General features: G+C 37.9%; 1 protein-coding gene across 1 annotated transcript; it reads left to right on the top strand.

Moving 5' to 3' along the window:
- Nucleotides 1–496: 496 nt before the first annotated feature.
- Ifi214 (interferon activated gene 214) lies at nucleotides 497–15,143 on the top strand. The gene is made up of 5 exons (NM_001024721.2): nucleotides 497–782; nucleotides 6,899–7,180; nucleotides 8,476–8,612; nucleotides 9,751–9,990; nucleotides 14,795–15,143. The coding sequence occupies exons 2-5, from the start codon at nucleotides 6,919–6,921 to the stop codon at nucleotides 14,813–14,815; spliced, it is 660 nt and encodes a 219-aa protein (NP_001019892.2). The 5' UTR covers nucleotides 497–782; nucleotides 6,899–6,918; the 3' UTR covers nucleotides 14,816–15,143.
- The last annotated feature ends 1,167 nt before the right edge of the window (nucleotides 15,144–16,310 follow it).

The raw sequence follows: 16,310 nt of genomic DNA, 5'->3' as shown, positions 1-16,310 counted from the left end.
GTTGGAGTCCTATGTTTCTAACAACATTGGTACTCTGGAAAGTCCAGGGAACTAACAAAGGAGTGAAGTGTTTAAACCAAAAGCAATTTCATCTCAGATTATTTTTTCTTTTTTGAAATTCATTCAAGAGCAGCTAGCAATTGCCAATTTCTCCTGCTGCCATCTGCATCCTGAGCAGGAAAGAAAGAGACCTGGTGACTTAGCTTTGCCTTTTGGGGATTCATCTTTATTTAAAAGAGAGCACATTCCTGGTGACTCCCTTGTGAGTTTGTTGGATACAGAGCTTTTATATTTGGTTCTTGTACCTGTAAGATTTGTAAGAAAAGCAAAACATATCAATGGAGTGTAACTGTCTCTGACTTTCTTATGGTGACTAAAAGGTATACAGGAAAAAACTGTCGAGTTTCAGTCTCTGAGGAAATCGAAAGCGATGCACTCTGCTGGGAGGAGAACTTGCTATTTCTTAGCTCTTCTGCCCACAAAACAACACCCAGCTGAGACATTCAGCAAGCCTCAGTCCATGGAGTGAGTCTAACCTGAGAATTTCTGTAGATTACATTTTCCAGTTCCCAAGAGATTTATTGGTTTATCTTCTTCACACACACACACACACACACACACACACACACACACACACACACACACACCAACTCCTCCCAGTCCCCAACAAACTTTAAGAAGAAGAAGGACAAAAGAGAAGAGGAGGAAGAGGAGTGGAGAAGCCTCTAGTCCTGCCCTGTAGAAGATCTCAGCTTTACATCCTTAGAGAAACATCCAGCAAGGTGAGTTCTACCTGTTTTCTGTAGATATGGTAGATATTGGCTACATCTGTAAAAACAACAAGGACAGTGAAAAGACCTTTGCTGGTTCTTGTGGAGGAGGCAGTGCTGATCTGGTGCCTGCTGCACTCAGCAGTGAGCCCACAGCAGCCGGATTAGGGTCAGTCACTCAAAAAGATGGCAGACATCTTTAGTCCTCCACCACAGAGGAATGAGCTAAGAATAAAACATTTTGCATATTTTAGATTGTTTAATGAACTTTCTAAGTATAAATCTGAATAAGTGGATAATGTGAAGGCTATAATTAGCTCGGATAGGGAGTTCATGGTTATCTGGGATCTGTGGGTGAGTGGGAAAAAGCCAAGATAGTGACATGAAAAATTATTGTGAATAAAAACTGCCTCTGGACATGAAATGAATTTTCTAGTATCCTATCACTAGGAAGTTTCTCAGGATCATAATATATAAACACACAATGGTTTAACCATTTCCCAAACACATTCTGTTTGTTCTCTTCTTCACACCTTTCTAAAGGTGGTATTTCCATTATTGGTAATTTCTACCATCACGAAAGTTGTTTTTGGCCATTTTGTTTTCCTTTTGGTTCTCTAATGGTGAAGTGTAATAGAGTGATGGAAAGTTAATTAGAACACATGTATCTTGCCCATTTATAGAACAGTTTGAAGAATACGTGTACCACAGCAGAGGACTTGGATAGAAGCTCTTAATTGATTTCAAAGTTCTGTGAACATTAGACCAGGCTCGCTAAGTTTATTAATTATTGTAGCTAAACTTTCTAAATCACTGCAAAAGATTTTACTTATTTTTAACAATCAAGAGATGTACTTCTTTTTTATTTATTTTTATTTTTATTTTATTTTATTACATTTCAAATGTTATCCACCTTCCCAGTTTCCCCTCTTCAAACCTACTATCTCATCCCCTCTTCCTCTGCCTCTATGAGGGTACTCCCTCACACACCCATCCACTCCTGCCTGCCTGCCCTGCCATTCCCCAACACTGGGGCATTGGGCCTTCACAGGACCAAGAACCACCCCTCCCACTGATACCAAATAAGGCCATCCTCTGCTACATTTGCAGCTGGAGCCATGGTTCCCTTCATGTATACTCTTTGGTTGGTGGTTTAGTCCCTGAGAGCTCTGGGGGTTCTGTTTGGTTGATATTGTTGTTCTTCCCATGGGATGGCAAACCCCTTTAGCTTCTTCAGTCCTTCCCTAACTCCTCCATTGGGGTCCCATTGTTCAGTCTGGTGGTTGGCTGCGAGCATCTGCAATCTGTATTAGTCAGGCTCTGGCAGAGCCTCCATAGAGATGAACTTCTAAATGTACCATGATATTCTGATCTTTCTATTATTATTATAAGCAAGTCAGCTCAGTCAGTCAACAATGTCTCAAGGGAGGGAGGATTAAAAAGAAAAAGACAATTAGACATTATAACATGACTCCAGACAGCGCTGACACTAAAGCAGGTTTATTTTTTCCCAGTCAGCTTTTATACCTTCTAGGTCCTTGCAGAGAACAGGGTCAATTTTTAAATCAAAGTAATCAAGAAAGGCTATGAACAAAGAGATCACACCAGGTAGGAATCAGCCAAAGCAATAAACAAAGTATCCTGAGTCATCATTTCTAGGGATTACCAAGACAAAAGGAAAGTCACACCTTCTTTGACTGTGCTTACCTCAATCCTAGCATCAGCCCAAATGCAATGCTCTTACTGATCCTACTTCCTCCTCTGAGCCCAGTGACAAGTACTGGCCAAATTTCTATAAACAGCACCAAAAGCTCTCCACCTTATTAGATAAATCAACTATTTGTAGGAATGTTATCATTTTGTAGTATTTTAAAACAACTTAAATATAATATAGATGAAATGACTTTTTTTTAGTTACAATATGAAATGGTTTGGTTTAAAAATTCCCCTTATTATTTAATAAGGTTTATTAATAACATATGGCTATATATATATCAATTTGTATTATATTATATTTTTATTATTTAAAATAATTTTAAATTTAAATATATTTTTACAATTCTTCCACTCCCCAAATTTTTTCATATCCTCTGACCCTTTCTACCTACCCAACTTTAAGTTCTTCTTCAAAATAAAACCAAAAAAACTTATAGCAAAACCCTCAAAACAAGAAAATAAAATAAAATTACACCCAAAGAGAAAAAAACCAACAACTGCCAAACTTTAAGCAAATGAAAGAGTGATGTACGCCTGGGTTGGTGTCTATAATTCTCTTTTGGTAGTGTGCAGAATATCTTTTTGTAACAACAAAATTAGCAAGTGGGGTGAGGCTTTATGTAGGCACCAGCCAGACATCTCTATGTTCAAAGAGTTGTGACAGTGAAATCTTCTTCAGTGGGTCCTCTTGTCAGTTTGTGAAGAGCAAGGGGAAGTCTTGGCAAAAGCTTGGGTTGTTTGGGAATTCCTGTGGGGACTCTTTGGACATCAACTCAATTAAGTGTAACCCAATTCCAGTTATGAAAGCTTCATGTGGTGACAAGAAGTGCCTAGGTGGGACTCTGTCTCTTCTATTAATTTGAAATTCCACTTAGACTGCCTTCATACATATAATATTTTAGGAGATTTCTCCTGTATTAGGTTTCCATACTACTACTCAAATGTCCTTTAACTTTATATTCTCTCCCCATATTCCCTTCCATAACTCCTTCTCCTCTTCCCCTCCCCACTTGATCTTCCTGTCCCAAGTCCCATTCCATAATTATATATTTTATTGTAATTTCCTAAAGAGATCTATCTCTTCACTCCATCCAGTGTTTCTCTACCTGTGGGTGGGAACACTTTGGTGGTTTGAACGACCCTTTCACATGGGTTGCGTATCAGATATCCTGCATAACAGATATTTACAGTTCATAACAGTAGCAAAATTACAGTAATGAAATAGCAACAAAATAATTTTGCAGTTGGGGTCACCACATGAGGAACTGTATTGAAGAGTTTCAGTATCAGGAAGGTTGAGAACAACAGCTCAAGTTGTTTATTCTATGCCTACCCCCTGTGGTTCTACAGATTATAGCTTGGTTATCATTGACTTAACCAGAGCAACATATCTTAAATAAAATTTAACAAAAGCTTTTACTTAAATGACCATGGCATACATATTCAGGCTCATAATACCATTTTTTAAAAAGTTTCTGCTGTAGTTGCTTCATTTGTGATACTTCTGTATTCTCCTCCTTGTCTTTTCTTTATAGCTATGTTTTATAGTTTAAAGGAAACTCTTAGTGAACTGTTACATCCTTTCCATTGCTCTAACAGTCAGCTATTCTTCCTGTTTTTCTTCTTTCACTGGGGCTTCTCTTGTAATGCAGAGGCAAGACGAGTAAAATTTGTGTTTCTGTTAAATTTTTACTGCAAGGAAATCCAACTTTACTCACAATTGCTTCCTCACAAATAATTCTAATATCTGTTTTGTGTGGTTTTGGTCTTTGAAACTACTGAAGATGGCAGTATCAGACAATGTATTTTTGAACTGTCATGTTTATCAATTTAAGATACTACTTGCAGGCTTTGTTTAATTTTTTATTTTAATTCATGCTAAGTTTAAGGTACCTCCTTATAAAAGCAGGAATATATTTTCCTATCCAGAATGTGTTATCTGCAGATGTATATTAATACCTATTTCCTAAAAACAATTTTACTGGGAACTTCACTGATAGGGATCATTACCACAAAAATCAAGGCAGTCTGTCAAGAACAAAGTGTGATGGTTCCCATGTAAGTGGGATGCATACAAATTATTCATACCTCCTGACATGTCACATATCATTATCTTTTGGAGCTGTGTTTTGTCACAAGTCATGAAAGAAGTCAAAGTTTTTTATTTGTAAAGCTCTTTGGTTTATGACATCATGGAGCAGTGATGTGTAAAGTTCACACACTCTTGTTCAAGGCAAAGTTTCTGCTGAGACTAAGCTTTTACCTTGTGCTCGAATCTTGCAAGTGATCTAGTTGGACTGACTACTTTCATGTCAGCTAGACACAAACTAGAGTCATTTTGTAAACCAGACTCTTGATTGAGAAAATGGGTCTGCCAGACTGGCTTGTGGGAATGACTGTGGGGAGTTTTCTTGATTGACATGGAAGGTCCAGTCACTGTGAGAAGTGTCATTCCTGAGCTGGTGGTTCTGGATCCTGTAAGAAAGCATGCCGAACAAGCTATGGAGAGCAGGCCAGTAAGCAAAATCCCTGTGTGGCATGAGGAGGAAAGACTTTATTTTGTACACTACAGCATATCATAAAGGAAATCAGGACAGGATGTTAAGGCAAGAAACTGGAGGCTGAAGCCTTTTCCTTCCCAAGCAGCATTGGTTCAATGTTTTATCATAGCAGTAGAAACCCTAAGATAGCCATCTTCGTGTCTGAAGGTTTACAGGACACTCATGTTCTTCAATATCTTTTAATCATCTTAACTAGCATGTATCTTTGAGTGGACTTTCCCTTCATCCTCTGGGTCTTTTTAGCCACATGATACTTGTAATTTTTCTCCAAAGAATAGCAATGAATAGGCCCAGGAAATGTAACATTCCAATTATACAAAAGATATACAGAACACAATCCCTAACCCACAGTATTTACAGATGTAGGCTAATTTGGAACCTATTCGGAGTCACCCAGAAAGTACACAAATGGGTAATCAGATCCAAACTTGCAGAATAATGTTCTTTCAGGAATTCTGGAACATTCCAGAAGGCAAAGGCTCATATTGTTTTCCTTCTTAAAAGTTATCACAGGCAGCAGACAGAAATAAATGAATAAATGGCAGTGAAACTCTTTTTAGCTACATCACAAAGCAGGACAAGTGCAGGAAGGCTGTAGACCCTCAGGCCTCTCATATTAAGAATAAAGGAACACAAATACAAAGACAGATCATTTGAGGCTTCCCACAAGATTTTAAGGAATAAGGTTTAAAACAAAAACAAATTGAGGGATCATCGAGGGATTTAAACTGAATGTAGTCATCATTTATATACAGAAAACAGATTCTATGAACAAATAAGAGTGATGAATGATATCAAAAGACATCAAACAGAAAGGAGAAAAAAAAACAAGCAACTTTTGGCATACTTCTACCCAATAAATATTGTGACCTGACTCTTAAAAGTATGTAAATGTTCATCATAGTGACGATCATTTGGTCACAGAGGACCCTGAGATGAGGACTCAACAGAAACGGAATGCCAATAAGAGATGATTAGAACCAAGTGGGCAAGAGTCAGTGCCCCCAGCACAGGTTGTGTGCTGTAGCTAACCAATATCCATTTATATGGTGAGAGGATGCAGCCCCTTTGCATATAATCCATTCCAGTCAAGAGTGTAGGGAACCTACAAGCTTCAGACATCCAGAGATAAGCTCCACCATCAATGATTACTAGAAAGGTCAACCAGAATTTCAACATATCTGATGGTTTGAATCAGGATGCTCCCCACGTGGGTTCCTAGATCTGTACGGCTAGTCACTAGGGAGTGGCACTATTTTAAAGGATTAGCAAGTACAATCTTGTTGGAATAGGTGTGGCCTTGTTGTAGGAAGTATGTCACTGGGTGTGGGCTTAGACATTTCAAAAGCCCAAGCTAAGGTCCAGTGGCTCTCTCTTCCTGATGCCTATGGATCCTGATGTAGAACTCACGGCTATTTTTCCTGCACCATGTCTCCCTGCCTGCTGCCATGCTCCTTAACATGATGATGATGGATATAGCACCCAATTAAATGCTTTCTTTTCTAAGAGTTGTTGTGGTCATAGTGTCTCTTCATAGCAATAGAACAATGATTAAGACAATGCTTATAGCCCATACTCTAAACACTGCAGCAACTGTTTATTTCTATTTCCTTCCACCACAGATCATGACAGACATAAGCTACATACTGTTGTTAACAGGGAAGAATTTTCTAGGCTTGTTTATTAATGGATTAAATCTGCACTCATTTTTCAAAATAGCCCATTTCACAATCTCTCTCATACAGACAACTGTGAACACTATGGCATGGGTCTTTCACTCACCTGGGTGTATCTTGTTTTTGAATTTGTATGTAAATGTGTATAATTCTTTATGCTATTATTCTCATTTAGGTTCACACGTAATTTGAAAGATGGTGAATGAATACAAGAGAATTGTTCTTCTGACAGGATTAATGGGTATTAATGACCATGATTTTAGAATGGTTAAGTCCTTGTTGAGCAAAGAATTAAAACTAAATAAAATGCAAGATGAATACGACAGAGTTAAGATTGCTGATTTGATGGAAGACAAGTTCCCAAAAGATGCTGGAGTGGTCCAACTGATAAAACTATATAAGCAGATTCCAGGACTTGGAGACATTGCTAATAAACTCAAAAATGAGAAGGCAAAAGGTAATAGGAGAACATCCTGGATGTCACCCTTTCTTTAGTTTTTTCAAACGTGCTTGCTCCACAGTGATCATAAGTGACATGGCCTATTTTGGTGTGTGCCTCTGGATGTATAGAAATGTCAACATTTCAGGTGTCAAAATATTGACATCTGACAAAATTTCCTTCCTGCAAAGAATTTTGATATATTTGGGGTTGGATATCTTTGGGGGCATTCTGAAAAATAAAAACACAGAAGCTCTTGGGAGATGAGACTTCTCCCTACTGTAGAAAGGTGAGAAAATCATAAAATAAAGTTAGGGATATTTATTTTAAAATATTTAAGTTAATTAATGTTAATGCTCCATTAAGGCACTCAACATTATCTGTTATACAAAAAAAAATTAAATAATTACATTAAAGTCTACTTCTCAGTGATAAGTGGTTCCACTTTTAAAGTCACCTGGCTTTAAACAAACAAACAAACAGTATGTTTAATTTGGTCATAAAATGTCCTATCTGTGGTCCCATCTGTGAAAGATGAAACACAGAGATATTCAGTTAAAGGCCAGGCTGTAGCTATGTAGCTAGACTCAATATCAAACCCTACAAACAATCAATAATCAAATTAATAGATTAAAATCAAACAGACACAAAGGTAGAAAGTCAAGGTAAATAGCACCAATTTGTCATATCACCAATCAGATCATTTCTTTCAATGATTTTCTAATTCTTAGTGATCATCTACAGAGGATGATTTGTCAATGGTTATTGTCATAGGAGAATTTAGAGGCCAGTGATCAACACTGGGTGACTTCCACTATTGTGTTCTATACTGTTATTGAGAAAAAGTCTCTTCCTGAATGTGAGGCTCTCATTTTCTGTTAAACAGGCAAGCTAGAATATTCCTGTTCAGCCTAAAAGCTCTAGATAGGCAATTTGAGTTGTCACTAGATAGCTAAAGTCACATTTTCATGTTTGAGAGCAAGGGCTTTACCCACTGAAACATCTCCACAGACCTAAACTTTAAATTCCTAGAAATAGACTGTAGAATAAGAGGGTTGGGGCAGGGATTGACTGATAGACATAGAAGTCCCCAGAATGGGAAAACTATACCAACTTCCCTTGTGGAGAACAAGTAAAATCCAGAGGCTGTCTTTTGCCTGACTTCATAGTTTTGGCCACTGTGTGGGCACACGAAACTTCTCTAGCAGTGGGAGGTAAGCACAGTGAGACAAGCAGGAGCTGAGAGCAAAGGGTGTACTTCAGTTCTCTTAGAAAAGTTCCCTGTGTTTACTGTCCTTTCTCTTTTGCATCAGCTAAAAGGAAAGGGAAAGGGAAACGGAAAACCGCAGCAAAAAGACAAAGGCAAGAAGAACCCAGTACTTCCCAACCTATGTCCACCACAAATGAAGATGCAGAACCAGAATCAGGGAGGAGTACACCTGACACACAGGTATGGTGGCTAAGATCCCAGTGGAAAATCTACTAAGGTCCCTCCCCATTTTACCACCAAGTGAATATTTATCTGTCCATCTAGTCATAGGACCTAGTAAAAATCGATATTTGAAGTAATTAATTTTATATTTACTGGTCATTCGTGTGTCTGAACTACTGCATGCTGTAACTTATGTTATGTAATTCTCTACAATGGAAATATAAAATCTTTACTTAGGCAGGCAATATGGCTCAGCAAGTAAAGGTGCTTAGTGCCATGCTGATGGCCCATGTTCAACTCACAGGTCCCACAGGCCACAATGGTACATCCCACCCAAACAGGCACAATATGGGAATATAAAACAGGCTAAATCATTATTTTTTCTTTATACATTGTTTAAATGTGGTCAGTTTAAAGACATTGCTTTCCAAAGCCTGTTAGAGGATATTGAACCTCAAATTGGACTTTCTAAATATAGACCAGCTAATCTGTCACCACGATGATGCACTGAAGAGTGATGTAAATGAATTGTTTGAACCAGTGTGAGGCAATCCTACCTCTGATCTTCTATTTAAAGGATGCTGTTCTCAAGGATCTTGAATCTCTTGTTTCATTTAACACTGAAAACCATGACTAGCGGAGGGGTTCAGAATAAGTAGGAGAGGAGCGAGCAGCTTGGCATGTATAAGAGTTTGGGTCTAGTCTCCAACACAATAAAGGAAGAAAATTGATGGTTATCAAGACAAAGAGATGTGGATCACTGAAAGAAATGAAAGCAAACCCATATAAACCTAGGATTCTACAATCTCTTCATGTGATTAAATCACTCACCCTGTTATCAAATGCTTATATCAAAACCTCAGTTAAATAAATCTTTTTTCTTCCTTGGGAGGGTATGCCATTATAAAGTCATTTTGATGGCAATAGACTATATATAGGCAGCAGTTTAATTTATCTAGAGTTTTTAGATGGTCAGTTAAAATACTTTAATGTTAACAGATGACACCAGAAATCCTGAACTGATGTCACAAATACCTCAGGAGATTACAGAGCCATCTTATATGTTTGCCAGAATCTGACTCATCAGGTGTCTGCAATAACAGCCTCAGTCCCCTGACTTCTCAAATGCCTTCCAACTCCCTCCCATATTGTCCAGGTTGCTCAGTTATCTTTACCAACTGCTTCCCGAAGGAACCAAGCCATTCAAATTTCTCCAACAATAGCATCCAGCAGTGGTCAGACCAGCAGCAGATCTTCAGAAACATTACAAAGCATCATTCAGTCCCCCGAAACTCCAACAAGATCATCCAGCAGGATTCTGGACCCTCCAGTGTCTCCAGGAACAGCATATAGCAGTGCCCAGGCACTTGGAGTTCTTCTAGCAACACCAGCCAAGGTAATTTTCTGTTTTCACAATAGAATGACAGATGGCTATTGCAACCTTGGACAAGCTCACTAATCCCTGTACTAGCTTCCCCCCCCCCCAGTGATGAAGCATTCTGAACAAAAGCAACTTGGGAAGGAAAGAGTTTATTTCAGTTTAAGCTTCCTTCATTGAGGGAAGCCAAAGCAGAAACTCAGGCAGGAACTTGAAGGTAGTAATTGAAACAGAGACCAGAAAGGAGACCCTTACTTGCTGAGCTTGCTTTCTTATATAATAAAGAAACATCTATCTGAGATGGCACCACTCTGAGAGAACTGCTATGTCTTCCAACATCAGTCATTAACAACAACAACAACAACAACAACAACAACAAGAACAGCAATAACAACAAATACCCTATAGCCTGGTTGCCAAGCCAGTCTGATGGATGCAACTTCTCAGTTTAGATTCCCTCTTCCTGGTCATTTTAGTTTATATCAAGTTGACAAAACCTAAGAGCATAACAAGTAAGCACCAGAGAGTGTAGCAATCATCTCTATAACCATAATGTGCTCCAAATGGAGAGATCAGAGGACACACAAGATTCCCCAAGCAGCTCACAGGCCAGCCTACCTAGCACATACCACAGTGAACAAGAAAGAACCTATCTCCAACAAGGTGAAAAGGCAAGACTAGTACCACAACTTGTCCTGTGTTCTCTGTCACTCACATATCTACGAACATTCTTACACTCATTCTCACAGAAAACAATTTTTAAAAATATTTAACATAGTTAATATATGTTGAATTACCAATCATGCAATCAATGTAGGCATAAATGATTTTATTATATGAAACACTGCATGAGGAATCTATGAAGATAACCCTGTGTAGTTTGGCTTTAGGCTGTTTCCAGTCTTTTCTGTACCTGCAAAGCATACTGAAATCACCTGTAACTAAACTTCCTTCATTTCTAAAGAAAGTGTATGATAGTCATTCCTTCAGTCCTGGACACTATTTATCAGACACTGATGTCATACTGGGAGCTACTATTTAAGTTAGCTTGGCCTTATTTGTCAATACTAGGGAAATGTACATATATTAGCCTTATCTACTAAGTATGAAAGTATCTACTAAGCTGAAATTATTATCCACATCTCCATTTCTTCTAAGAACTAAGATATATCACACCAGCTATTGCTCAGATCATTTTTCTTATTCTACCTAATTATTTGCCTTAATTGTATCATTTTTGCTGCGTACATTCTATGCAGAGACAGAGACTGAAAAATGTACCCAAAGAACCTTCTGAGGAAAATGGTTACCAGCAAGGTTCCAAAAAAGTGATGGTGTTAAAAGTAACAGAACCATTTGCATATGACATGAAAGGAGAGAAGATGTTCCATGCCACCGTGGCTACGGAAACAGAATTCTTTAGAGTAAAGGTGTTTGATATTGTCCTGAAGGAGAAGTTCATACCAAATAAGGTCCTTACCATCTCAAACTATGTTGGCTGCAATGGGTTCATAAATATATACAGTGCATCTAGTGTGTCAGAGGTAAATGATGGCGAACCAATGAATATCCCACTTTCACTGAGGAAAAGCGCCAATCGAACACCTAAAATCAACTATCTTTGCTCAAAGAGAAGAGGAATATTTGTGAATGGAGTGTTTACTGTATGTAAGGTAAGTTATTGTATTATTTGGTAAAATTTCTTCTGCAATCTCTAATTTTCAATCTTAGTTTGGCAGATGCTATCAGCCAATTTATTGAGTGCCAGAATTCAAGGCCTTCTTGATCAGTATTGGAGACTGGGATATCATGATGAAAATTGCTTTAGAAAGAGCTTTGCCAAGAAACGGTGGCTATTCATAGACATCCATAGACTGTGCATTTACATCAATAATTGTATCATTAAAATTTTGCTTCATTTAGTTCTTTACCTCCTATATTAGTGAGAATTTTAAGGAGAATTTGAGAGTTGATGTCCTAAGAAATGACACAGGCTGTCATAACCAAAACAAAAATAAAAATAAACCCATCTGCCCCCAAATGGAGCTAGTGCAGAAAGTTGGGTTCTGATCAGCGCATCACTGAAGGGTTCCCTGTCTTCCATTCTTTACTTTTAGCCAAAAAGGTAGTTAAGAGAATGACCTCTGCTTTAAAAGATACGAGAAAGAAATGTAACAGATAAGAAAGGCTGTTTAATCTCTTAGTTTATAAATAGAGATAATGAAATAGAAAAATAATGAAAGAGTATGTCTTTTAGTTCCAGTTATCTATGCTTAAATGCTTTCAAATCACAAATTCATACTGTGTGTGTGTGTGTGTGTGTGTGTGTGTGTGTGTGTGTGTGTGTGTGTGTGTATTTATGCTCTCACACACAGGTGCACTTGCACACACAGTGATTTTTTTTTGTTTTTGTTTTTCCAGACATTTCTGTGCAGTTAATTTAAATGAATGTGCAGGTATAATAGATATAGAGTTCAAAAATTAATTGAGTGGAGTACAAACTGACACAGCAGGGATTAGGAAATGTGTGTGTCACACAAATGTGGATCCAGTCAATGAAAACTCAAAACAGTATTTCTTCTACACAAAAATAACCAAGGTGGCTTTTTTATCTTTATATGGGAAATTATATGAGAAATAAACAGATTTTTTTTCACTTTTCTTATGTAAATTCCTGAAGAAATTTAACCTATACTGGTATAACAGTAAAAATTAAGACAATTTTTCCTATGGGGGAAAGCTGCAGCAAACATAGGTATGTGTTCTCTAAAGGAACAGAACTGATAGAATAAATCTATATGTACTAAAAAGAGATAGTAAAGTAGCTTATAGGCTATGGTCTGGCTAGTCAAATAATGGGTATCTCCCAACAACAACAACAAAATAATCCAATAATCTTATGTTTAGTTGTTCATTCCATAAGGTTGGATATCCTAGATTGTCATCAACCTACACTGGATCCCCAAAGAAGTAGGTTCTAATAACTGTTAAGGAATGACTCGGCAGCAGAGTAGATTAAATTACCTGTGAGTGTGAGGGCAGACAGGTAAAAAGGAGAAGCGTCATACTTCCAGGTATTTTTCTGTATGCTTCCATCAGAAGGGGTGACACAAGTTTGAAATGGGTCTCTTGACCTCAAATTGTCTGGAATTACGGTTAGTGTTCCCACCTTGAATTATCCAATCAAGGATAACCCCTTATCTTTGCATCCAGTTGTGTTTTAGTTGATTCTTGCTGTGGTCAAGTTGACAACCAAGACTGGGCATCACAGGCTATAAGAAAAGCTTGAAAGGGGTTAACAAATCAGGATTTGCAACCCAGAATCTGTTTTGCTGCCTCATATCTCAACCTATAGCTCTATTTTTCTTGTCAGCAGCAAGGTTCTGCAGATACACTACAATTCTGATAGATGTGACAATGTCTGGCCACTTCTCACGGAATGAGCATTAATTTATTTGGCAGAAAGAAGAAAGGGGGTACTACATTTGCTATGAGATAGGAGATGATACAGGGATGATGGAAGTGGAGGTCTACGGACGACTGACCAATATTGCTTGTAATCCTGGAGATAAACTTAGACTCATGCTTTGAACTGACCCCAGATGAAGAAAAAGCATGGCTGAGATCTACAACACACAGTAACATGAAGGTGAGTGCTCTAGGGGAACATTCTCCTTCCCAAGGGTCATGCTTTCAGGATATTATATTGAAACTCAGTGCTGCTATAGCATAGAAAATTCAAGAGATGAAAGAAAAGTAAGTTTCCCAGTTAATATATGTAAACATCTCCTTTTTTATCCTTTAAACTATGATGAATTTAATCATAGAAAAAGGCAATTAAGAAAGATTCTTAAATGCCATTATATTATGGGCTGGACAAGGTAGTTGATACCTTTAATTCCACCACTTAGGAGACTCAAGCAGGTTGATATGTATGAGTTGGAGGCTAGCCTGGATTGCATAGTGAGTTCTAAGCCAGCCCAATTCCAAAACAGTCAGTTTTTTTATTTGTTTGTTTTATTTTTTTTAAGTAATGAAAGTATTAACTTTATGCAAGCAGAGAGATTATCTGATAAGAATGTGGCTTTGATTAAGAGACATGTTTCAAATTCTGGCTATATGGTTTCTTTTCAAAATGAGTAAAACTCCTCATCTACAACATAAAATTAATGCACATCACCAAGGCTCATAAGCAGAACTTACAACAGCTCATATAAGCTGCCAAGAATACCCAGAGTAAGTTACTCCAAAAAGCTGCCAGAGTCCATGTTCTTGTCACCTTGACACACAGATCCATGCAGCACTGGCTGTATATTAAAACAAAGCTAAGATTATAGTGCAAACAAATGAAATACAAGGGCTGACCTCCTGAGTCACATGGTTATGTTCTCAGAGAGCCCTAGTTCTTAGGACCATGAGTCAACATTCTAAACCCTCCCACAGCTGCTGTTTGGGGCATGCATTTTGTACATTATTCCTGTTCTCCTACCCAATACAAGCCCTCCATTCAAGAGCCCTTGCCTTTAGGTCTTACACCTTCTTCTCTCTCATTGCTCCATAAACTATCATTCTCTTCCACCTTCATCCATGCTGGTTTAGAGTAAAAAAAATAAATAAATAAAAAATAAAGAATAATGCATTTTGTAGTCTCTAGCCAAAGAGTAAAAGGTGACCACAGGGGCAGAAAATCATAAGTAGGCAGGTGATGATGAAAAAACAATATAGAAGTGGCTCATAGATACAAGATAGTGTGACTAAAGGGGGGGGTGTGTATAACCAGCTCCACCAAGACTGATCTAATGTCATTGCTATCTTTTTGAAGGTCATCAAAGCTAGGAACTGAGAAACAACCACTCAGTTCTGCTTCCTTTATGAAACTGCATTAATTCTTGTTTTGTGGACTTGGACATCACTGATGTTTATACAGATAAGATCCTGTTCCAACTATAGAAAAATGTCATTCAACTGATAAAAGCAAGCTCTTTGCTTTGGAAATGGTCCTTATTCTTTCCACAGTTTTAGCATTTTATTACATATTTTGATTTTATAATGTTTATACTTTGAATGAAAAAAAACTTCAGGTACTTCACAAGTTTCTTGCATTTGTCGGTTGCTTTAAAACTGGGTCTGCAGACCAAGGTGCAATAAACATGTTTCATGAAATATTTTCACTTACGTTTTGGGTGTGCTATTTAAAGACAAAGCCTTACTCATAAAGGGACAGCTTGTGTCATCCTCAGAAACATCAAGCTATCAATAAAAAGCATGTGGAGGCTGAAATGCAGGCTGAATGCAGTTGTGGAGACTAATGTCTTCAGAAGTGATGCAGTCCTTCCTATGCCTTTCCCTGAGTCAATGTGAGTACATTGTAGAGTTTAGTCATTTGAAATATGAATTTCCAGAAGTGGATGATCAGAGTACATTGTACAGCTTGCAACAGTAAAGAATCTCACCTCTGAATATAGGGTGAAAGAATGTCAAGGAAATCTTGAGACCATGAGAAAGCTGTCCTAAAACAAATGAGTCTCAGTCAAGGCTTCCTGCAGTGTTAATTACCTCTCTCATTGTTATGACTGTATCTCTAGAAACAGAAACTGAGAAAGATGCTTTATATTGGCTCACAGTTTAATGGTAGATGAGAGTGCCGTGGCTGATCACATTGTATCAGCAGAGCAGAAAGCAGAAAGCAATTGTATGCTCTTGAGGAGAGCTCTCTTTCTTTTTATATTCAATTCACAAACTTTGCCAGTAGAATGTTGTCACCCACATTTAGGCTGAATTCCCAAATTGGTTTATGGAAAAAAAAATTCCTCACAAACATGCCCAGGGTGTTGCCTCCTAAGTGGATCTATATCCTGTTACCTTTATAATCAGTATCAATAACGACAATGGGCAATGATGACCAATCATGGAGAAAAGGAGCAAAGGAAAGGTAGAAATAGCAGCCATAACAAGATAAGTACAAGATATAAGTGTTTCTGACCCCTTGGGAAATTTGTGTAGGCAAAGGCCTCAGTAAACTGACATTGGAAAATGGGATTAATTGGGATGTACGAAGGTCATAAGGGCTTTACCAGTTCTCATAAATAGATTGATATCACTACAAAGTAATGGGTCTTAAGGACTGATTTCCTGGATTTTTTTATATTACTCCCACGTGAGAAGAAGTCAATCAAGCATAGGGTATAGTTTAGCAACCTGGAACTCCACTTGGCTTGGGGCATATAACCAACCCCTTCTAACAATGCACTGGAAGCTTCAGAGACTTACTTTCAAACACTAGGCAAACAAACCCTCTATGAGCAATGTACCTACAAACCAACTGACAACCTAGAACG

This window comes from Mus musculus, chromosome 1 (genome assembly GCF_000001635.26).
Source record: "Mus musculus strain C57BL/6J chromosome 1, GRCm38.p6 C57BL/6J".
NCBI lineage: Eukaryota > Metazoa > Chordata > Mammalia > Rodentia > Muridae > Mus > Mus musculus.
The sequence above is the reverse complement of the archived record's forward strand: the minus strand, read 5'-3'. Positions and strand labels throughout refer to the sequence as shown.